A 25,913-nucleotide genomic window follows, 5' to 3' on the forward strand; every position below is an offset into this window, starting at 1 on the left:
AGAGGCTTGACCTGTCAACGCCTCCGACTTGGAAGCATTCTGTCCCTTTAACTGTTCCTCTTGGTCCAAGACCATAGGAACCAACTCTTCCCAGCGAAGAGTAGACTCTCGCCCCGAAGCAATAAGGGCAGAGTAAAATGTACCGAATCGTGGCGGCAACTGGGACAATAGTGTGATCGCCATGTCTTCGGAGGAAATCGGCTTCCCCGCATTCTGAACCTGCATCTGTAGCTGCCTTAGCTTGTTAATGTGTTCCCTTAGCAAAGAAGACTTATTGACGGACAAGGTCCGCATCTGTACCTCCAAAGAAACCCTCTTCATCAAGGTCATCCGATTGTACATTTGATCAAGCTCCAGCCATATCTCACGAGCCACCGTCAAGTGCTCGATGTGAGCGATCACGGCTGTAGTGCATGATAGAAAGAGAAAGGATCGAATCCTGGCATTCAGTTTGTCCCAATGAGACTGGGCCCTGGCCAACTCCGCACGAGCATCGGAAGAGAGTTTGGACTCATCTCTTACCGAAGGCCGGTCAATATCCTCCTGTACCAACTCCGCCAAATCATAGGACTCAAGGATGGCCAACATCATAACGCGCCAAATGCGGTAGTTGTCGCCGTCGAGCTTCTGATCTGTAGGAAGAGCCGGTAAGACAGGCACCTTCCGGTCCATACTCGCCTGGAACTCCAAGTCCATCTCTGTAGACATCTTCACCTGCAATGCCTTCTCAAACGCAAAAGCAGCCCCCTCTGACTGAGTAAACTCAGCCTGCTAAGGCTCTTCTGCGTCCCGAAGCTTCTTCACCCGCCGGAGGCGATGAAAAAGCAAAACCTGCACTTTTAGGTTGAAAACTCAAACTTCCTCCGCGCCAAACAGCAGTAAACAGCAGCAAATCCACCACCTGTACTCCTTTCCTGTGCGCCCACACTCGTTTCAGCCTTGTTCCAAGGCGCAGCCCTCCTGTCTGCCCTTAAACGCAAAAAACGCAAATTTGTGTCGCGATGGAAACTCCCCTTCAGGTTGATTCTGCGCTCAGTCAGCCCTCAAACACTGCTCTGATACCATGTCAGAGTGCAGCGGTGCGGAAGCGTAGGACTGAGAGAGAGAGAACGCAGAGAGAGAAGGGAGAGAAAGAGACAGTGGACAATGAAGATCTGCTGTATAAAGAATGCTGAATACAAAGATATACATGGGCACAGTGTGCTGGACTGCGTGTCTCCACCTCAACGATGCGACCTGCTGTCCACCTCGAAGTCTGCTGCAGTCTGCACTGTCTGCTGTCTGAAATCTGTGAACAGAGACAGAAAACTGTGCGGCACCGGTCTGTAATCTGCGACAGAGAAGAGTGACCAGACTGCTGGAAAAATCGACTATAAATAGTCGAAAAACTGCCTGAACTGGGGCGCCAGAAAATACCCTGTCGGCTGCATTAAATGCAGCCGACTGACTGTACAGGTCGGACTGCCACGTGGCAATCCGACTGTGCAGTCCGACTACTGCACAGCGCTCTGATCTCTAACACAACTATGGTTACAAGATGCAAGCTTACCAGCTTTGGATCCTAAATTAAGGGCTATCTTCCTACTCATGACTTTGCCCAATTCATGGAAAGCATTGGTTGTGTCATTGAGCAACAACCCCAACTTGACATTCGATGGTGTGCATGGTTCTATTCTCAATGAAAAGATTAGATGCGAGGCAAGTGGGGAAAACAGTGGATCAGCCTACAATATAAGAGAAAGAACAGAAAAAAGATCAAATGCTGAAAACAAGAACAAAAATCGTAGCAAAAGCAAGGAAAAACAGCAAGACGTCACTTGTTATCAGTGTAGACGCAAAGGGCATAAAAAGCCCAATTGCAGGTACTATAAAAAGAAACAAGAACGCAAGAAGTAAGCTAATACAAAAGGCAAAAAGAATAAAAAAGATGGCAGCTCTACCTCTAAAGAAACAAAAAAAGTAAATGTGGTATCTAATGTTGTTATTGAGGAGATAGACGAAAATAAAGATGCTGATTTGCTAGTTGCATCTTCAAATCCACATGCTACAACAATGGAGGACATGTATATCACTAAAAGGGATGTGATAGATGCTTTGTTGTCAGCTCATGATGGTTTGTCAATCGTGGATTGTTGACAATGATGCTTCATTTCATGTAACTCCAACCTTGGAGTGTTTTTCTTCTTATACAAAAGGTAACCTTGGGAAAGTTTATCTAGGCAACAACCATGTATGTGATATTGAAGGAAATGGTACCATACACCTAGCTCTTGAAAATAGTCAAAAATTGATAATTCATGATGTTAGGTATATACCTAGAATTAAGAAGAGTTTGCTTTCTATTGGATAGCTAGACAACAAGGGTTATTTCACTACTTTTGGTGGTGGAATGTGAAAGATACAAAAAGGGTCTATGCTAGTCACTAGAGATGGTAAAAAGGGAACTCTATATTATCTCTACTGCAAGAAACTTCCTGGAAAGTTTGTTACAATTGCTGAACTGCAGTCGCACATGGAGTTATGGCACAAGCATCTTGGACACATGAGCCAAAAGGGTTTACAGGCACTTTCTTCACTTGAAAGAGTTGATGCGAAAAACTCAAAGCTTGACTTTTGTGATGACTGTGTTTTGGGAAAACATGTAAAGAGTTCATATTCTCATGGAGCCTCTAGAAAGGCATGTATAGTGGATGAATCTCCCGCAATCATTTTGGGGAGAGGCGCTTAAAACCACAGTACATATTTGCAACTAATCTCCACATCGTGCACTTGAAAGTGGCATCCCTCAAGAGATTTGGTCAGGCAAACCTACTTCATATGACCACTTAAGGGTCTTTGGCTGCAAATGCTATGTACATGTACCGTTGATACTAGAACTAAACTTGACATGAAATCCCATAGAGGCATCTTCATGGGTTATGGAGATGAAGGTGAAATGGGCGATAGAGTTTGGGTTCCAAGCATGAAAAATGTGCTACACAGCCGAGATGTGGTATTTAATGAGTCAAAGCTGCTGAAAAATGTCACATCTAGTGACTTAGACAAAAAGAAAGTGAAATTTCAGCATGATCAGCCACTTGAGCAGCCATCAACCACTGAAAATTCAGCTCCATTTGATGCTGGTTATAATAACCAATGTATCATCATTGAGCCAGATGAAAATGGGCAGCAAAGGGATATTGAAAATCAGCCTGGGCAACAAAATCAACATGCTGAAAATGAATTACAGCAACCTGAACATGCCGTTCAACAACCAAATAACGAGGTCATTGACATTCCTTTGGATGTGAATCCATTACCTAATAACACAGATCATTGGGTAAGGTCTACTCATGTCATGAGACCTATACAAAGGTTTAATCCCCCTTTGTAATGCATTTTGCTTACAGACGAAGGTGAGTCTCTTACATATAAAGAGGCATTATCATGTGAGTTAAAGAAAAAGTGGGAGCTAATTATGCAAGAAGAAATGAAGTCATTGTATCATAATGATACTTGGGATTTGATTCCGTTACCCAAAGACAAGAAAGCTATTGGCTCTAACAAATCAAGTGTCTTGATGCCAAACCAAAATACTAAACCAGGCTTGTGGCTAAGGGCTATACACAAAAAGAGGGGATTGACTTTCACAAAGTCTTTTCACCTGATGTTAAAATGACCACTCTTCGAGTATTGTTTGTTATTGTAGCATCTATGGATCTTGAACTTGATCAAATGGATGTTAGAACTGCATTCATGCATGGTGATTTGGAAGAACAACTGCACATCAAGCCGCCAGAAGGCTTTATTCTAAAAGGAAAGGAGCATTTGATGTGTAAGCTTAAGAGAAGCTTGTATGGTTTGAAACAGGCTCCTAGACAGTGGTATAAAAAGTTTAATGCCTGCATGCTCTCACATGCATTTAAAAGAAAGTAATGTAAATCACTGCTTATATATCAAAAAGGCTGATGATGGAAGCCTTATTATACTTGTGCTTTATATGGATGATATGCTTATTGCTGGTAAGCATAAAAGCCAGGTTAATGCATTGAAAAAACAGCTAAATTCAGCCCTTTCCATGAAGGCCTTGGGTGCAGCTAAACAAATTTTGGGCATGCGTAATGAGGAGAGATAGAGAGCAGCAGCTCTTGTTTTTCTCACAAGAAAAGTACATCAGCAAAGTACTTGATCGTTTCTCTACGGCCAACATATCTTAAGCTTAGCAAAGCAGATTACCCAAAAGATGATAAGGCAGCCAGCTCTATGAAGGGTATTCCTTATGCTTTAACTTGTGGTTCACTCATGTATGCTATAGTTGCCACTAGGCCTAACATCGCTAATACAATGGGAGTTATGAACAAGTTTATGTCAAATCTTGGCAAAGCACATTGGGAAGCAATGAAATGCATCTTACGTACCTTAAAGGGCACACAAAGAAAATGTATTTGGATGGAAAGGGTACGTTAGATCTACAAGGGTATTGTGATGCAGACATGGCAAGTGACTTGGATACTCGCAAGTCTACTAGTGGATACATATTTACCTTGACTGGTGGGGCAATTTCTTAGTGCTCTAGATTGCAAAAGATAGTAGCACTTTCTACCATTGAGGCTGAATATATTTCAGCCACTGAAGCTTTGAAAGAAATTGTTTGGCTTAGTCGTTCGGTCAAGGACTTTGGGCTGCCCACCAAAACACCTATACTTGGATGTGATGGCCAGAGTGTTGTATGCCTGGCTAAAAGTGCCATGTTTCATGCATATACCAAACATATTGATGTGTGGTATCATTTTATCAAACAAGTTCTAGATGATGGTATAGTTACACTGATTAAGCGTTACACTGCAGTGACTGAGGTGCAATACCTCCTGGTCGCTGCTCCAAATCACATGTAAAATAGTCCCACAAGTCCTTCCCCACAAAAAGGTTGCGAACCATAAAACTCCACAATGGGTAGTTTAAGCCATCAAGTTTGTCCTCCTGAGTGAGGACACCAAGAATGCTGCTCTGATCATTATTCCCCTGACATGCCATGCTATTAGTAATGGACAAAAATCTGCAACCAAATACTTCAATGCTAAAGTATAAAGTGTATTCCTCAAAGTACCAAAAGTCCCCACGGGATTAAAAAACAAGTACCAAACTATCACACAAATGCCAAAGTGTGCACAACGTCACCCAAATCAACACTCGGTCAAGAAATAGCAACAACGCAATGGTAGACCACATCTGTATCAAAATGCATGTCCACAAAAGTACAAATTACAACAACTTAATGCTGATTTTCACCAAATTTAATTGAATTTCCCCAACAAAAATTGCTCAATTTGAGCATAGCAGCAATCGAATGCTATTGCAATGCTTGTTTCCTACCTTGGAGTGCGTGTTGGGCAAAAGCCCCAAATTTCTTCTTGAAATTTCAAAGAAATTTAAAAAAATTATTATATACAATCCGAATTTTTACAGAATGATGTATGCCAACAATGAATAAAACTGCAATCTACCTCATGATGCATGCTAGAGCCTTTAGGCCAAAAAGTTCCAAATTTCTTGTGCAATGTAGGATTGTCAAATGTCGATTCACACACTGGGAGAGAAACCGAGCAAAATCCCCAATTTCAGGATGCCTCAAGATCCGCGCACGAAGCTTGACACCTTTGATAGGTCGTAGCTTAGCAAGCGGCGCTACCTCGGCAGACCAAGGCAGCAACAACAACTGAAATGCAGGCGGCGATAGCAAGGAGCAAGCAGCAATGAGGAGGAGGTGCAAAGGAAGCGCAAGTGGCAATGATGACTAGGAGCAGGCAATGGCTAGCTAGGCAAAAGAGGCATAGTAGTCACTAGCAACAAGGGGCAGCAAAGGAGACACGCCTAGAGGAGCCACAATTAGTAGAGGTGTTGCTAGGCGTAGCTCAAAAGAGGCGAGGGCTCAAGCAAGGATGCTAGCAGAGCTAGCGATGCACGCTAGATAGAGGCAAAGCTGCCTGGGTGTTGGCTAGTGGCGAACCTCAAGCTAGCGGCAATGTCACAAGGTGCAGAGCTAAGCTAGGGCAGTGCTATTTCAACGCAACATGCGGCTCTTCAAAGCGGAGCAGGCGTCACCTCTGGTTATGCAAACAGGAGCGGTCGGTGGTTCGAGCTAGATAGCCTAAATGGGTAGAGTTGGCAATTGTCTATACAACAACTCAGACTTTAGCATTTGTTCTCTTCCTCACACAAAGCACAAGCAAAAGCCAATGGCGGCAAGACCGTAGGCGAGGTGGCACCACTGGCAATGGTTGTTCAAAACCTATGTGGGGGCTGCTCTAATACCAAATGTGAGAAATTAGAATCAGCTATGGAGGAGGAAAACAAGATAGTGACAATGAGTAAGCTGAAGCAAGAGAGTAGAGTGTACTTACTAAATTGAAACATAGAGCAAAAGTACAACCCCAATTTAGACCAAGTTAACCTAACCAACCTTCCACCAACTAACTAGAGTTAGATTTATTTACTCAAAAGTAGTGTCATTACTTCAAATTCCTAAGACACTAGGTGTACACACCCTATATTGACACTTTAATAAGTGTCCACACCACATGGAATACATTGGGCACTGCCTAGAATTGCCAAATTCTAATAGACAAAGCATCGTTATGGACTTTATCTTTGAGCTTCCTGGAACACCTACAAGAAATGACGGGATATGGACAATTATTTGCATGTTCAATAAGCAAGCCCATTTCATTCCAATGAGGAAGAAAATAAAGGTTGATCATACGGTGTGCTTATTTATGCAATATGTGTTTAAGTATCATGAAATGCCAAAGTCGATCATCGGTGATTGAGACACTCTGCTAACCAATTTATTTTGGAAGGGGCTATTTGAAAATATGGGTACCACACTGAAAATTTCTTCATCCTTCCATCCGCAAACATAGGGTCAATTAGAAGAAAGAAAATTCTATAATGCTTGATCTCTTGAGATGCTATATATCTAAGCTAAGTCATAGTGAGAGAAGTATTTGCCTTTGGGAGAGTTTGCATACAATAATATAATGCATAGTTCTGTTGGCAAAGCTCCATTTGAGGATGTATCTGCTAAGATCCAACCAAAGGTTGAGGAGCTAGATGAGTTTTGGTACCCGAGCAAATTTTGGCACATAAAGAGAGAAAGATCAAAGGTAAAGTTTCCAAAAGATATATTGTGAAGTTTCAAAACTATTCACCAATGGATGCTAAGTGGATGGAGTAGGATGACTTGGCAAACCATCCTCGATTGTTGCAGCTTTACTTTGAGGATGTTCACTTAGAGTTGATCTTTGGATCGAGCTCAATCATATTCAGTAGAGCAAGGTGTTAGCAGATTAGTCAGTTCATGGCTGAGTCTGTGCATGTGGTATAGCAAGCTGGGCACCAAAGATATTTTAAGCATTTTACTTGTCAGTATTTATTGTGATTTGGCCTTATTTACAACCAATCGGCTAGCATTTTATGTTGGCCGACCAGTCATATTTTACGGCATTAATTTGGCCCATATATCCTCAGGCTTCCTCCTCTTCATTCATCCATCACCTAAGAATTCTTGGGGAGAGGAAGCATGTGCCAGTGCCCTCACAGCCGGTGACTCACATTGCTTCTGTATTGTCTCATGTCTTGGTATATGGATTCCATTTCCCGAGCATACATCTCAGTTCTCATTTTTATTGTGTTCTCTCTTTATTTTCTCTTTTGTCTTGTGTTTAGCAATTTATTTCAGCACATGTTTATGCTTCCATTGCTGCACCACTTCTAAGGTGGTATCAGATTTCAAGATCAGTGCTCCTACTGTGTTTTCTTGCTGATTTTAGGAATGTTTTCACCCTTGCTGATCAGGCGACTGCTGCTACAACTAGAGACCTGTTTTACTTGCGTTTTTTGCTGATGTCAACTTCGTACAATCTGCGTGTCTATTTCAACTTGCTTTTTTGGTGCCTCTACACCTCCTCCTAGCTAGGCACTTACATCATCATGCCATTTTTTCTATTTTTGGCAATTTCTAACTGATTTTTTGACCTTTTGCAACAACCTTTGTCTTATTTTGCTCAAATTTTGGGTTATATTGTATGTAAACTCTTGCTTTTTGCAGTCTGTGCTCGTGTTTTGGTTGTGTTCCCTCTCCAAATACCTTCTTTTCTCTACTTCTCTTCTAAATTCTCTATAGATGGCTCCTCCATGCACATCCATTGATGACAAGCTCTATGGACCTGATTATCACACATGGAGTGCAGTGATGAAGGCCACGTTCATCCAGAAGCAGTTATGGTATGTGGTTTGCAAAGCTATTGCACGTCCTTAACGACCTTCTCCTATTCCAGCTGATTTTGATAAAGACAACCATGAGAAAACAATACTTACATGGGATTCAGATGATGCCCATGTTTACTCGGCTTCACTTCAATGTATTTCCAAAGAAGTTCTACCAGCGGTCACCTCCTGCAGGACAACTTCAAACGTATGGTCGAAGTTGCAGCTGATGTACAAGGCTCCTTCCACCATGAGGGCCGTTACTCTCTATGGCTAGCTCCAGCAAAACTGAGGTTTGAAACCAAAGATACGATTCATCATTCATACTTTGACTTACCCAAATCCAGGCCAAGCTTTGGACTATACAATTTACCCTATCAGAGGCACATCTTGTTGGTACAGTACTCTACAAGCTTCCTCTGGGGTTTGATGGAGTGGCGAATGCTTTATGGCACAGACCTCTACGACTCCTGTCAGTTTTCCTCATATGTCCTCGATGTTCCTTGAGCATGAGGCAATTTTGCAACTACAGGGGTGGCTTTCATCACATTATGGAGGTTCAGGTGAGGCTCTTGCAGCTTCAAAGAGGGGTTCGAAGATTAAAAAGTTGAAGGCCCAATGTTACCACTATGGCAAGAAAGGTCATTTAAGGAAGGACTGCAAAGAGTTAGTGGCTTCCAAGAAGAAAAATAAGCAAAAGACAAAGTGGGATGCGGACTCCTCTGACGTGTCATCATCTATCTCAGATTCCAACTCAGATCCTTTAACCAAGGTGAAGTCCAAGGGATGGAAGGGATCCTTTTCTTCAGATCCTGGGAAGGGCTTGGTGGCCCCTTCCTCAGCTGCTTTCTAGTGGTGGTGATGCGGTCATCCCTCACGACTCTCCAATGCCAGAGAGGGAGTGTGAGAGGGTGGTAAGATGGGGCAACCACGCCTCACCTATATTTCTATATAGATGCACAGGATCCAAAGAGGGACATCCCTGACACGTCAACCAAAGTCTGGCAAGTACAAATCCTGGAACTCGGATTGACATCCAAGTTTATGATGGGTTGGTTATTTGATAGAGTGGGTGGCTTTCGTCTCAAGCTCACATGAGGGAACACTTTGGCAGTTTGGCCAAAGGAAGGGAATTCATGGTCATTTATGCACTACAGCATTGGTGACAAGATGGTCACATGCGCTATATCAGAGGCATTGTTGACGAACATGAGAGCTACTATGATTCTTCTCTATTTTCAGGGGCTGGTACAATTGACATCAGCATCAAGTTCTCTCTGAGGCACCTTGGTGATGGCTTGCGCACCCACTACTTGGGTATCCATGGTTCTACTCTGATGGACATTGTTGTTTGTACTATGATGAGACATTATCGTCATATATTGTATTGTGTTAGATCACCCATGATCTGAGAGAGGATGTTAGCAGATTAGTCAGTTCATGGCTAAATCTGTGCATGTGGTACAGCAAGCTAGACACCAGATATATTTTAGGTATTTTACTTGTCAGTATTTATTATGATTTGGCCTTATTTGCAGCCAGTCGGCCAACATTTAATATTGGCCGTTAAATGCTGGCCAACCAATCATATTTTATGGCATTTATTTGGCCTATATATTCTCAAGCTTCCTCCTTTTCATTCATTCATCACCTGACATTTCTTGGGAAGAGAGAGCATATGACAGTGCCCTCATAGCCGGTGACTCATATTACTTCTATATTGTCTCATGTCTTGGTATATGGATTCCATTTGCCGAGCATACATCTAAGTTCTCATCTGTATTGTATTCTCTCTTTCTTTTCTCTTTTTTCTTGTGTTCAGCAATTTATTTCAACACATGTTTATGCTTCCATTGATGCACCACTTCTGACACAGGGGTGCAGAGCATTGCCTGACACTCAAGGGAAAAGTAGCACTTCAACTTCTCCAGTGATAGACAACTCTCGTGTATAGTGGATCTCAAAATGTATTTAGCATGTATCTGGGGCACTTTGCTAACAATATATCAGCCATGAGATATCTATTCACTATACTAGTCACTGCAGTTGCTATGCAGATGGGTATAGTTTTCACTGCAGCTCTAAAACTATACATTTGTATCAATAAGCATTAGTTTGCATCAATCTATGATCATCAAAGATTTATTATTAATTTAGGGCTCGAAAACTAGGTCAACAACTCAATTTCATTGAATCCTTGTGACAAATCTTTGAATTTTCTCTCTATAGCATACTATCACTTTCTCCAACCATTTCCTAGCTTTGCTCCCCAAGTTTTACAGCAATTCAATCTTTGGAGGTGGAGATTTTGATGAATTTTGATCCTCTACTATAAACCTGTTACAATAAAAATTAGGACTTGATAGCCACCTAGGGAAGTATGCTTGATGTAAAGGATTCAAACTTGAATTTTCAAAGCTGAAAAGGCTTGCTAGTCATTTATGATAGCAAGAGGCACTTGGATTAGTGAAGGGGGTTAAAGAATCTCAATTGTACTCCATCCATTTGCAATACAAGTTACAGAAATACCGCAAGGGGTGCCAAGTTTTGGGGCTACCAACATGCTACATAACATCCAAGATTAAGTGGTAACATTTGCATTTTCAGTTTATGTGAATTTTATACTTGCTGTAATTAGTGTTAATTCAGGTTAGTACCACCTTATCCGAGGAGGAAGACAGATTTCAGCCAAACACGGCACAGATTGCACTGATTACAAGTTCACACACAATGAATAGACAACTAATCACTAAAAAGACTGCAGAAACAGGGAAAATCAGGTTGATCAGACATTAAATGCAGACTGATCAGACATTAAATGCAGGCAATCAGCAATTCAATAATGCAGGAAATAAAAACACGGGCAGCTGATGACAAAACACAGGCAGGAGGGGCTGGAAAAAAAAGGCCGTTTTGAAGTAAATAGGTGTCATCCAGCCTGAAAATTTATCGCAGAGACATAGATGATCAGCATCAGCAATCGGCAGACCTGTAACAGCAGAAAACAGCACTCTAGGACCTGACATGGATGGCTAATACCATGTTAGAAGTGGGTGTAGCAATGGAAGCATGGAAGACTATTGTAATAGACTGCACAACACGAGAAAAGAGAAAACAAAAGAACACTACAAAGGGAAAACTCAAATATATGCTCGAGAAATGGAATCCATATACCAAATACAGGACAGTCACATACAACGAGTCACAAGCCATGTGGGCACTAGCACCGGCTCCCTCTCCAACAAGACCTACACTGGATAACTGCAACTAATGAATGACCTGAGGAGGAGGGAGCCTCAAATAAATACACATAAAATAATACCATAAAAAGATTAGGTCAGCCAGCATCATGCATCAATCGGCCAGCAATAAATGGCAAAAACCATCAGAAAAATGACAATAAAAAATACTTAAAATATCTATAGTGCCCAACCCACAACTATACATGCCCAGACCCACTCATGAGCTAACTAAATATCATTAGCCCCTTAATTGGTATTAATTAATTAATGCCAAGTCACTAGTGTCACCACTAACATCTATAGCTAATAAAGTAATCTGGGTATATTTTTGTCACTAGATACCACCTAGGACCTATCAAGTTTAACTTGTTACAACTATTGCCTTTTGCACCAACTCATATCTCAAGGTCCTAGGTCTCACATTGTGAAATTACTAATCTAAAACAAATAAAATGATAGACAAACACAATGTCAAAGCTCCTAATGTCCTCATCTAACTCAAACTAAGGTTCACAGGTAGGACATGACTATACATGACACACAACTGCTAACAGGATCATGTGTACTACTTATGAAAGGCCCTCTATGGCATGAAGCAAACTCTAAGAGCTTGTAGACCACTTCTTTCTTGTGCATGGCTTTTGCCATTCGGATTATGACTGAGGACAAATCTTGGTAAGGGACATTTAATTTTTCCTTGAAACTAACTTTTAATGTCATGGAGGTTAGAGATTTAAATGATTTAATGTCGTAGACTGAGATTTGTGGAAAGTTCAACACTTTAAGATTCAAAGAGGTTAGGAATTTAAATTAAGGTTTAGCAACATTTAATGGTATTCTGATGAAGGCAGGGCCAAAGGGCTATGTAGCTCAAATTTGCATGTGGAGACCCCATTGAAAATGGAAATTTGCCAAATGTCAAGTTTGAATCAATTTTGGCTTGCATGCAAGTGTATCTTTTGTGTGTCAAAATAACACGTATACTCTAATACCATATCAAAATATGACATGCTATGAAAGCAAACCAAAGAGAGAGTAGGATTTGCAAGGGGAAACACTAAGTCTGTATGGCAAACACTAAGAGAAAGGGGAAACTTAGAAAACAAGAAAAAAAAAGATGATGATGATAATGATTAATGATGAATTATTGAATCATGCTAAGCGAATCAAGTTGATACAACGAAGCCAAAGCTCTAAAGATAACTACACTATCCTACCAGAATCAAGCAACAACACCTATAGGGAATTTCCACAGTGAAGGGAGCAAAACGTAGTCCTCTAGCAGTAGGATATTGAAGATGAATGCTAAAGGGTGAAGGAAAGGACAACCAGTTGTAGAGGGAGCGAAATGCAATCCTCAAGAGCTGTCAAAGATCAAGGATATGTTGAAATCTCTCCGAGATGGTAGTTACTATCAAGGCAATTGATGACCAACCAACTAGAGAAGAAAACGCAAGAATATCTAATGAAGATCTCTTCATGTAAGTGGCTGCAAATAGGCGAGCTGTTGAGCAGCCCTTCAAGAGTAACGAAAACACAAAAACGCACATTATCTGATGTAGGGCTAATAAAGAGGGTGTAACCTGCTATAAACACTTGAATCTGATACAAACGAAGCCCAATGATTATGCTAAGAGAGAAGGATGGCACCAAATGACATAGGTTGCAAAACATCAAGTGGAGATGGATGCAGAAGCCACAAACTGTAGTGTCCTCCTCGTAGGGTGTGAACGGCTATGAAGAGGATGGAGAAAGGAGAGAAGCATATGGAAGAGAGTGACAGAGTGTCAGAAGGAATGAATGTGTGGAATAAAGAATGAGAGAAGTCAGTGCCATATTTATAGGCACAAATTGTCTCACGTGGTGCCCCAACTCTCTAGAGTGTCGCCCAGTAAAATCTCTGGAGTGGCGCCCCAACACTAAATAATGATCCAAATAAAGCCTTTTTGGGGCTGTAAATGGAAACCAAAATAGGAATGAAGGAGGGGGAATGTACTAAATGGCTTCGTTTCTCAACACCATGTTGGGCTCTTTGTCTCCCATTTTAGGCCATTTGAGGTGGAGCTGAGGATGGAGAATTGAGTGGTCAACTAAGAGTGAGCAATTGAACCATTAGGGACAACAAAGAGCCCTAACCTACAACACTTTCTAGGGCAGGAACAGCAAGGCGACTGTTGTGCAAGCATTTCTATCGCATAAAACTTAAAGAATTTTCTTTAATTTGTTGTTTGCCTCTTCTCCCTAAACAAATCTGAATTTTCTCAGCCTTAATTTGCTGGTACAGCTTTAAATTTCTACAAAATTTAGGGTTTCTCAGCTATCTTGGGAAGCATGCCTTCAAATCTCAGCTATGCAACAAAGGGCTTTGCAAGAAATTTGAGAGAGCACAACAAATCTGAAGAAGATTGCTCATATACAATCAAAGGGGCTTGCATGCAAGAGAAGAAGAACCAACTTGCACCTAAATGTGCATATAATTAAGGGACAATTTGGGAAAAGTTGTTGTTAGTCACTTTGGGCATCAATTTGAGTATGAAATTGATAAGGCCTAGGATGACAATCGCTTAGTGTTTCACTCACGCACCCTCGTGTGGAAGTGGATCTTCATCTTTGGGAAGACCATTTGCTAAAAATGGCAATACATGAGGTTCACAGCCATTGCCTATTTCAGCAGAGGCAAACCTCAAAATAAATCTAAGTGCTAGGCAAATATATAAGCCTATTCATGGCTTTGGCTTGGAAGAATAAAATGGAGCATCTTCAACAATCAGTCCACCAAGACCCGGATTGCATCATGGCCATGGGCTAATACACACAATTCCACTATGAAAATGCATGGATATGAGGGATGTGAAAGCCTGGTCTCTTGGCCTTTCAACTTTGTTAAGCTGAACTATTGGCATGTAAGCAAACATTCTTCTTGAACTCAAGCACATATTCTTCCTGAAGGATGAGTCATGACCCAATTAGGAAATTTGGGAAATTTTGCACAACTTTAACGTGGGGATCCTATTTGGAAAGAACCAAGAAACCATAAGCAAATATTCTTTCATTCTCAAGAGAATCAAACTCTTGGGAAAACTACTAGATATCAAAGCAATTGTGCAAGTTTGAAAAGCTTGCACATTGTGGGTGAAATTTGAAAAGATTGTCCTCTACTATCTATAGAATCATACATAGAGACCCTGCATTCAGCAACTGAACTCTACTAGTTTGCAAGCTGTTGAGTCAGGGCAGTATAGATATGCAAGTGTGAATGATATGCACATTATAATGCTTCCTTAGGGATCTGGAATACCACACTGCAGTGGTTTGGATCACATGGGAAGATAGTGGTCAGCTTTAATTGCAAAACTACTTCCTTAACCCATGTAAAACAAATAATATACTGCTTCTGGCCGTTCTGGCTGCTCCTACATGCCAGTGGCTAATGAACAGGTTAGGAAACATTTCAAACGTGAGATGTTTCACTCTTAAATTCAAATATTTAATATCGCCTGTAAGTTTCGCATAAAGTTTTGTGTGGAGTAAAAGCTGTGATTTCACTCTTTGCACTAGATGGAAGCAAAGGCGCCCTAAATTCTGAGAACTTATTTCACCAGAAATCAACTGTTTAAATATAAGCTGCCAGATGAAGCTTTGCTTAAATTTTATCCCACAACATAAACATCTGTTTCCACTTTTGCCTTAGGAGTATCCCAAAACATAAGAGTGTACATAGACAGTACAGATCAATATCAAGATGGTGACATTAATGGGGCATGCCTCAATGGGATGACATATTTATCGATCCTTCCATTGCCTTGAGCACAGCAGGCAAGTCATTGATATCAGGATCGCATCAGAAGAACACCAGGAACTTCCCACAACAGAACATTCTGGCAAAAGCTACAATCCCCCTCATCGTGACATCTGGAGCTTGCTCAAACGCAGGAATGAAACAATCTCACACGAAGGACTAGAGTGAGCTCATAAGATTAAGCTGAGATCGACCACAAACATGAATTGACGGTGTGTGTCAAGGCACCTACCAAGGCTGATGACCTGCATCATCACTTGTCTGACTTGTATATTGCGGATGGAGTCCATGGAATCTTTGAAGTATCCTCTTATCATGCTCGCCATGGCGGTGAGAAGCAGGCGAGCCGAACGCAAAGGTTCCTCTCCCTCGCGATCGGGATTCACTCTACCTCGCTGTTTTGATCTTTTATTAGAGCTTATTACCGGCCCGCCGACCTCTTGGGCTTGTTCGGGAAGGCCGACTGTTTTGTGTGTCCTTGTCGGTCCGGTTAAAAGGAAAGGACACACCATGACAAAGCCTCTCATATGAGACTAAGGCATTATCACTAACAATTTACAAATAGAGGACACCTCGCACACATGCAAGTCAATTGACTTGCCCAAGATAAATTCTAAGACGTATAGGGTAAAAGGGCCAGTACTTGAACAAGGACCGACGATAACACAATTTCTTGACCCTAGCGGAGGTCGATTATAAAACACTCGCCACCTATGACAAGAACTTGAACTCGGGGAAGTGGTTACAAGAATGCTCTGTAACATTCGGCTTTGGCAGAAAACAAGGGCTCAATCCCCATTTTATCATTGGCACACATACGTTTCTACTTCGGCTTGCATTTGTCATATATTAGAAGGCCCTATTTTTAACATGGGAATTTATGGAGCAAATATTATTGCATGATTTTTCAATCAAGATGAGCTGAAATCAATTTCTCTAATAGAGATAGACTCGATGCACATCTTTGTAATCTCAAGCCTTCAATTTTTCTTTAAATAGTAAAGATCCATTTGCAAGCTCTTAGTTGTTCAACAATTGGCCTTTTTATCCTAGCTCCAGTTACCACACCTCTAATAAGGCTCCAAAGCTTGGACATCTATTCATTGTGTTTGCCCTAGTCATTCAAAAGGGCAAACTACATGTTGATGGTGCCATCAAACCTAGTAGCTAGTCCTTGACCACAGCCACATAACTCTAAACCATTGCCAAAAAAGGTGAGGAACTAACTCTTCTTTTCTTCCATGAAATGGATATAGAGGGGGAAATGTTGAACAATTTGGCAAAATTATCTCTAGTAGGGAGACTCTAGGTGATTACTCGCCATGACATGATATTAGTGTGTGGTGGAGTGGTTGATCATACTCTTTTGAGTCTATGCTTCCATGTCATTAGTTCAATGTGAGGGTGCCTATCCTTCCATGCTTCCATTGTTTAGGGGTGGATATTGCTTCTCATCAATTAAAAGTCCTTCCATGACTTACAAGTTATCAAAGCCCTACCTTTAGGTGTAGTTGAAAATCTAACGATATTACAATTCAATCTGCAATGAATTGTCAACCAAGAGTCCCTCAAATTAAAGATGATTATAGCTAGCCAATCTTCTTCCTCTCTAGTCAATCCATATTAGAGAGAAATTCAATTACTTTAAGTCCCAACGATCAATCATTGGAGCCCATTATTATTAATGCTCTTATACAAACGAGGATACTCATTGAGTCACACCTACCTCTCTCCAAAGGTAGTCAAACATAACCAAATCAACTCATCTAAGGAGGCATCCCCCTCACTATCTCTAGGACCACTCCAAGTGCATTACTAGAGGTCTTCAAGGCCTAACCACCCTTGAGCTTTAATAGAGGTAATGTTAAGCTAAGAAATGCTAGCCCACCCATGCTAACCATTGAAGTTCCAAAGAAGCACCTTAAAGAGCTTGTTGATCTCTTATCGAGAGATTTTGGAGAAATGGAAACCATATGGCCATAAACTTTGTGGAAGGCATAATGATTGATTCAATAACCACCATCTTCTGGCCAAAGAGATGGGTAGAGAACTTAATTTCTCGAGCTTTTTCCTCATCCTCTCAAGGAGATAATGAATGCACCATTTCACAGTAATCCTGAGCTTGAGTGGACAACCAAGATGCCTAAAAACATCACCAACATTGATTAGCTTGAACACTATCCCATTTAACCAAGGTAAGCCATCTAGGCAACAATTAACCAATAGTAGTTCTATATTGCCACTTACCTTAGAGCTAGATAAGCCAACCAAAACATTGTTGTTGGTTTGCTTGCACAAGATTTGAGTTATCATTGGCAAACATTTGTGACACAAATCTTTGACCATCTAAGAGAGTGAGACTTCTTATGTAGCCATCAGCCACCTTCTTGTGTATAGCTCTCAAGAGAGGCTTTGTTTGCAATAGCAAACAAGAGGGAGGAGCAAGTAGGCAACCCTAATTAATGGAGTCTTTGAGCTCAAAGCTAGAGGTGAGAATGTCATTTATGCATAGACTAGAGGTAACCTTTTTTAAGAGAGTTAACACCCGTAGTCTAGAGTAATATTTTTGAAGAGAATCAACACCATTCATAAAAAAATTAGTACCAAACCCTAGCCACTTAATGATAGTAGCTACAAAATTCCAACTCACATGATCACTAGCTTTCTTAAAGACCATGTTGACTAGTGCAAACTCTCTTTAGATGCAACCATGGCATAATCTATAGCCAATATAGCATCATGAATCCCTATGTTATGAACGATCGTGTATTCTTTGATATGGAGAAGTTTAAGAATCATAAATGTAATCTATTAGGCAAGAGCCTTCACCATGGCCTCATAGGTAAGATTGAGCATCATAAGGGGCCTCAAATGCAATCAGATCTACCTTTGAATACTTTGGGTATTGATTTGACTAGCCCTTCATTCATAGAGGTTTTAGTTTGACTATGGGTTTGACTAGTCCTTCATTCATAGAGGTAGGGATTTTGCCTCGTTCAAAGAAATAATCAATAAAGTTGCACATATCATATCATTACTAGATAGCTTCCAAAATTCAGAAAAATAGCAAGCAAGCCATTAGGGCCCGGGGACTTTTTCTTTATCATGATGTAGATTGCATATTCAATCTCCTTTATATAGAAAATCTTGTCAAAAGAGAGCCTCCACTCCAAAGGGACTCATAATTCCATTGGTTCCAAAAAGGTAGCCAATCTAGAATCATAAGCATTATTAGGATGATCATCTAGCTTGACTACTAAGGCAAAGTGTGCCTTAAAGACTTCAACAATAGATTTATTGCCATCTCCTAGCATACCCAAGAGCCTTCAATAGCGGGCATCCCCTATTACATTGAGTCTACTACTAGGGGCTACTTTCTAGCCATCTTGTATGACAAACACACAATCTAATCTAACTCCCACCATGTCTCATCATGATGCTTGTTGTGCCATGTGAATGCACACATGCAAAGCTCAATCAATCCCAAGGAGATGCCTAGTGTACCATGCTAAGTGGTTTAGGCTACCCAATGCAATTTCTCATCATGGATCATGCATCCCTAACCATGAGATTTATTCCTAGCTTCAATAATCATCGTTAGTCTCCTTTTTCATTCAACATTTTGAAATCTAAATTTGTCCATTTAATTGTGAACTCTTACTAAACCTTTCTAATTATTTTATATAGTTTTAATAGACCAAGAATTATTATTCTCACACATAAGGCTTAGCATTGAGTGCTCCAACATGTAGAATGGTAATTATTACTCTTACGTGTAAGTTTTACCATTGAATGACCTTACATGTAGAGATGATAATTTTTCTTATTCTTCTCCTTTTTCATTCAATGTTTTTTTGCTAAATTTTCTCGTTTTCAATTGCTCACATTTACTTTCTAGTTATTATCTTTTGAGGGACATAATGCTTGTTCATATGATATTCTCTCTCTCTCTCTCTCTCTCTCTCTCTCTCTCTCTCTCTCTCTCTCTCTCTCTCTCTCTCTCTCTCTCTCTCTCTCTCTCTCTCTCTCTCTCTCTCTCTCTCTCTCTCTCTCTCTCACACACATTTGTGAGATAAGAGGCCAAGCATAGATGGGTTGACAATAGACATACAAGTAAAGTAAGCAAAGTAGGTAGTGAAAGGCATCAGCAAAGTAGCAAGGGCCCATTGCTACCACCTGGTAACATCCCCTCTTCCTCTAACCCTAATCTCTCCATTAGATAAAGCTTCCACATTGTCAAATCCCTTCAAGGCCCCACCCCACAACTACAACTCATACCTCCCCTCCTTGAATCCTCCCTTCTATAGACATGTGCCCACAATCGATCGATTTGATCCAGTTGGTGAGTCAGCGAATGCTGCATAGGCAAGACAGGCAGGTGGTAGGTTGGCATTGTGTGCAAGTGAGCGCTATGCCCATGTGGGCTAGAGAGAGAGAGAGATTCGCCATGCATAGGTGATCCATAGACAGTGGTTGATGAGAGGATGATGACCAATTGGTGGATAGGTGAGTAGTGGTGGCTAACTAGTAGATGATGAAAGGGAGCGACGGATCGAAGGTTGGACTTGAGAGCTATGGCGGGAGAGCAAGAGCAAGAAAGGGAGAGACTAGAAATGGGAAGTCCAACAGTCACAATGTGTGTCCGGGCCTTCCTTTATTCAAACTGTCACTAAAAGAATAAAGAATAAAGTGACGGTGACGGGCGCCCACCACCTGCAGTGTGCAGTGGTAGTGACTACCAGTGTAGTAATACATAGGCGGCTAGGTAGAGACGCCCTTACCCCCAACAACCTCCCACTTAAAGGCGAATCTGCCCCAGTCAGGAGTGAAAAGAAAAAGAAAAAAGGCAGTACAACATGTACACATGAACAACAGGATGAGGAAAGACGTCATCTCATTCTATGCCCATCAACCTCCTGAGGAAGGCAAAGCGCTCTGTAGAGAGGCTTTTCATGAGCAGATTTGTAGGGTTCTGGTCAGTCGAGATCTTGACAAGATCAACAGACTTTTCCTCAACGACCCCACATATGGAGTGATACCTCACCTCAATGTGTTTCGTCTTCGCATGGAAAATCGGATTCTTGGCTAACTGAATAGCACTCATAGAATTCGAATGCAGTGTAAGGATAGCATCAATACCAAGGTTAGCAACTAAACGACCCAACCAAGGCCTCCTTGCAAGCCTCAGTGGCTGCAACATACTCGACCTCTGTACTAGAAAGGGCCATGCATTTCTGCACTCTGGACATCCAAGGAACAGCACCTCCATCATAGGTGAATACATAGTCGGAACTACCACGAGTGATCTTCCATGTAGAGTCTCCAAAACATACATGATATCATGTGTCATCAAGCTGTCCAGCTGACATGAGACTACGTGTCAAAGCAAGTACATGACGTACATCCTACATAACAAAAGTGATGCCAGAAGGAAATTGCAGCCTAACATCACCAATGCCCACAATATCAAGAGAGCTGTCATCACCCAAGCGCACAGAACCCGAAACAATACGGTATGAATGAAACCACTCTCGGCAAGGTGTCGCATGAAAGGACACACCTGAGTCCAAGAGCCAACACTGTGCACACATAGAGTGTATCTTTGTCATTTACGAAGCACTAGAAGAGGCTGCTAAGATATAATCATCACCATCAACATTCTCAAGCAGCATAACATTGATCTCTTCAATTTTAACACTGGACTTTGCATGTACTATGCTGCGATCAGAAGACTTATACTGCAATTTGTCTTTCCCCTTATCTTTGCACCTTTCATTGCGCAATTCATGGCATTGTGGCCTAATATGGCCCTTTTTCCCACAATGGTGACAAGTAATATCTGCATTCCTGCCACGGGATTTGCTACGTGACTTCCCACGAGACTTGGATTGAGATTTCTGATAATCCCGTCCACGGCCACTACCACTGCCATGCTTTCCATATCCATCATTCCTGCCTCTAACTGTCATAGCATGAGACACACGAGAGGCATCCAAATTCTTACGGTTAACCTCTTCCTGAAGAAGAGCACTCTCAACATCAGATAATTTCAAGGTTGCAGTAGAGGCACATAATGTAGTGCGGAATACATCCCATGACTCATTAAGAGTACCAAGCAAGAAAAGAGGAGTGACATCATCTACAAAAGTGATGTCTTGCGAAGTCAAGTTCTTGAGTATAGCATGGAGCTGGCTCAAGTGAGCAGACATAGTCACATTCTCCTTCATGCGCAGATCCATAAGCTGCTTCAGCCAATGCATCTGACTCGCTGGACTTTTCTTGTCATAGAGTTGTCATGCACTCTATTCTTCCTCAAAGACATTATAGTGAACCTGTTCTGTGAGAGACAATACAATAGTGGACTTGCATAACTTATCAAGCTCAAGCCATTCCTCATCTGGCATAGTTGCAGGCGGATGCCCGCTTAACCTCAAAGGTTTGATATGTGATTTCTGCACCAATACTTGCCAAATCTGGCTCTTCCAATAAGAGTAAATCGTACCATCAAGCTTAGTGATGTTGAAAATAGTATGATCAGTGGACGAACTCGCCCAAAACTGCTTATTGTTTATTGCAGAAAATGACAAAAAAATCACCAAAATCGAGGAAAAATGGCGAAGAAAGTGGAACCAAAGCTGCTGCCCACCAAGTACTAGTGAAAGCACATCATTTCAAAGTGTTTCAGCATGAAAAATCCATGTCAATCCATACATATATACTTGCTGTAATAAATTTTAGATTTCAGTAAAAGAGAGTTAACAGTGCCAAAATCGGATCCCAAGGCAATCAGATACTGCCAAGACCAAAGCCGGCATCATGCGAGCATAGCATAAGCATATGACGGTCGATAAGCATGAATCCAACACCCAAGTATGTCATAAAAACATATGCCAGTAGGCACACCCCCCAGGCAACAGGGCAAAGTGTTCCTACCACTACCAAAACTTGACACAAGTAGGTGTCAGTTCACAAAGATACAGATCCAAAACTGAGACACAGCTCATAAGCATACAATGAACTAAGACATATGATGTATCATCCCAAAAGGTAAGAAGTCCCAAAGTCTCAAGTGTCTATAACTGCTCAATAGCATGTAACGGTTCAATGCATAAAAGTACCACCTGCTCAATGTCTGATAAGCATTTAAGAATGCTCCCACTGGCACAAAAGTCGTATATACGAGCTCAAGATCTCAAGCCAAGGCAAGACACAATGCCAATGACATAAGTCCAAGACAATACATCAATAGTACATCCCGAACATGTAGGCGGTAGAGCATCCGTATGTAGCATCCATAAGCATGTAAGACATCAAGTACATCCCAAGATACAACTCTGGCAAGCCAATAAATAGCTCAAGTAAGCTTCGAGAATCCAAGGTCAAGCCAAGACCGAGCTCCAGTAGCAATAGGCTCCAAACAATGTAACTAGCATGTAGTAATGGCATAGGCTAAGCATGTCAAGACCGGTCAGACATAAGCAGCATACATGCCACAAGTACATCCAAGACGAAGCATCCAAATGCTTTGCAAAGCGAGCTCAAGCTCAACCAACGATCCCGAATCAAAACCAAGATCTATGTCGAGCCCCAAGTGTCAATACATCACCATATATGCCCGAAACATAGCTCGAAAAGCATAGGCATAAGTATACATGAGTAAAATGACTTCAGCCCAACTGTGTACATTAGTGATTTACTATTCAAAACTGAGAATATCAGCACCAAAATCAGCTCCAAATGGTTGCCAAACAATAGGCATACATTCCCCTAACATCCGAGCATCAAACGTGACCAACCGGGCATCAAATGACAATGCCAAACAAGCTGTAGCATCAAATGTCAGTGTAACACTATCATAAACTGCCTGTGGACTGTTATGACAGTCCCAAAACAATGTTAAATCAGTCCAAATGCTATGCCAACACATCAACCATCAAAACCAAGCATCAAAGCATGTTCATATGCCCGAAATGGAGCCTTTCCAAGTACCAATGGAGGGGGAGAGCTGCTGTTGTGACTGTCAATGCTGAAGACACATATGGGAGGGCTACGTGATTCTGCCAACTGTAAATGCTGGTCCTGGGGCTGCAAAAAATGGTGGCCAAGCTTTGGAGGGGTCTGGTTAAAGCCAAGGAAGGCCTCAAACAAGCTCCAGCAAATCTTGTTCAAAGGCAAGTGAGATATGAAGCAAGGGAGCTTCAATGGTGGCTGCCCTAATCTTGTTTACAGCCTGTGAGACCTAAGAACTGAAGTAAACCCTAAAAAAAATAATCAAATACCTCTGATGTAATGGCCTGAAGGTGCCCAACAATACCGGGAAGGTAATCAGGAAGCTGGGGAGTGACGGGAGCTCGAAGGAGTTGGATATGGTTGTCAGGAAGGAGACCCAATGCAAGTAGGGAGTTGATGGGATGCTGAGAATGCCAACCAAGCTCAAGAGTCGGAAAGCAAAGCTCTGATACCAGTTGAAAGGGAGCAACAGATCGAAGGTTGGACTCGAGAGCTATGGCAGAAGAGCAAAAGCAAGAAAGGGAGAGACTAGAAATGGGAACTCCAATAGTCACAATGTATGACCGGACCTTCCTTTATTCAAACTGTCACTAAAAGAATAAAGAATAAAATGACGATGACGAGTGCCTGCCACCTGCAGTGTGCAGTGGCAGTGACTGTCAGTGTAGTAATACACAGGCGGCTAGGCAGAGGCGCCTTTACCCCCAACAGATGAGAAATAATGGACAAGCAAGAGGCAATAGATTGGGACCAAGGTTGAATATGAGAGAGTGTGTGCGCATGTGTCTCTTCTCACCTACATGTGGCAAAGTTCACAGGTGTTTCTATGGGCAGGTCGTCATGCAAGCGACATAGCGGGTTGTTTCAATAGTGGTGGTAAATCTCTCTCTCTCTCTCTCTCTCTCTCTCTCTCTCTCTCTCTCTCTCTCTCTCTCTCTCTCTCTCTCTCTCTCTCTCTCTCTCTCTCTCTCTCTCTCTCTCATGTTTACAACACAAAAGCATTTGTGCAAGCTCTCTACATTTATAAGATTTCTATTCCACTATCTATTTGATGGGTGTTACACAAACATTATCAAAGTTGTTCCCTGTCTCTTATAAAATATGGTTGATTTCAAATTTGTCAAATATCCAATTATACTACCATAGCACAGGCTGAGATAGAGAATAAGTAAAAAACATTGTCATGAACTGGATCATAACTAATTGTATGAGCAACAAGAATATTTTCATAACAAAAAAAAATTGTCTTAAGAATTAGCATAATCATTTTTTTCCATTGGTTACACTATGACTAATAGTGAAAAAGTTCTTCTACTTCCAAATATGAGGTGGAAGTTTTCTTCAGTGGTGTATAAATATGTTTGCATTTGCATCCATTCCAAACACTCATAGTATAAGTGCTTGCATGCCAAAAAAGCCCTCCCTTCTACAACACAATCCATAAAATCTTAATAATTACATCTTGGATTCTTTGCAATGTGCACATTATAATACTCTTGGATAACACTTAAGTTGGGTATTTCTAGCTTGAAAAGCTCACGTTTCAAGGCTTTCACCACTATGTAGCCCTTCATAGCTGCATCTAGAGGCAATGGTGGTGAATCTATCAACTTCCATGTAGCTTGTGAGACACCTTGTTGATATCTGTGTGAGCCTTCATTAGCATCCACTGGTTGTGCTACCTTATATAAAACAAACCTTCCACTCTCAAATATCTGTGTTTCTTCTACAGTCAAATTTGTGCCACTAGCCATTCACCATACTTGTGGGACTCTAGGTGGTATGTTGAATGGAAGAGCATATGTTTCCATGTGTGGTCCACACTATCATTGCAAAATAACATGAATTGACACTACATTCCATGTTGATTGCTAGCATCTCCTTATGAGTTGGACCACTCCATGATACCCCAAAATGAAGGTGAAAGTGCCCCGTGTATTGTGTTTCTAATTGGTTTCTTACATTTTCCTTATCAAATCCCCAATAAACCTTGACATTAGATACGGATATGAGCTAGAGTTCTCCTTATGACCGAGATGATATCATGCAAGTCAATCTCCACCACTATGATATACCCGCTCTCTTGAGACAATCTCAGCGGCATAATTTAGTGGTCGATTGAGATGATTTTTCTAGGCGACGCCGCTTGATACTCGTTCGAATAATGTGAGGTTTGTGGCCTAGACTCTCTCGAGTCTACTTCACAATAGAAGGTCTTTGCCCATAAGAATTGACTTGAATTTTGGGTTTTTAGTAAACTAAGGTCTCCTATTCAGGTTAACTAGTGTCGATATTTGAACCATTACATTCGCAAGTCAACTCAAACCAAAGGAGATCAATGTTTTTTAGATGAGTGAGAAATGAGGGGGAGCAATACGTGTCCACCCCTATAGCCATAGGATATAGTCTCAACTTTGTTCCCCTAAAATAGCATTTGATTGGGATCTACACTAGACAATTATGTATTCAGTCACTTCATAACTCTAGTGTGTTAAGGAAAACTCTTAGCTCATTGAGTCCACCCTTTCATATGATAGATCTGAGGGAATCTCACCCTTTTTTTTCCTTGGGGATTTATTTTAGTTATCTAATTATCCCAATACATTTATGTTATACAC

General features: G+C 41.3%; 1 protein-coding gene across 2 annotated transcripts in view; it reads right to left on the bottom strand.

Moving 5' to 3' along the window:
• Positions 1-15,785, bottom strand: part of LOC148031537 (uncharacterized) — a 67,964-nt gene extending 52,179 nt beyond the window's left edge. For both annotated transcript variants that reach the window (XM_087685074.1, XM_087685075.1), the window contains exon 1: positions 15,518-15,785. In XM_087685074.1, the coding sequence (XP_087541200.1) occupies positions 15,518-15,611 (94 nt within the window). In that variant the 5' untranslated portion in view covers positions 15,612-15,785. The remainder of the gene's footprint in view (positions 1-15,517) is intronic.
• Between the last annotated feature and the right edge of the window lie 10,128 nt (positions 15,786-25,913).

Source organism: Lygodium microphyllum, chromosome 9 (genome assembly GCF_053477565.2).
Source record: "Lygodium microphyllum isolate KBCC chromosome 9, Lygodium_microphyllum_v1.1.10, whole genome shotgun sequence".
NCBI lineage: Eukaryota > Viridiplantae > Streptophyta > Polypodiopsida > Schizaeales > Lygodiaceae > Lygodium > Lygodium microphyllum.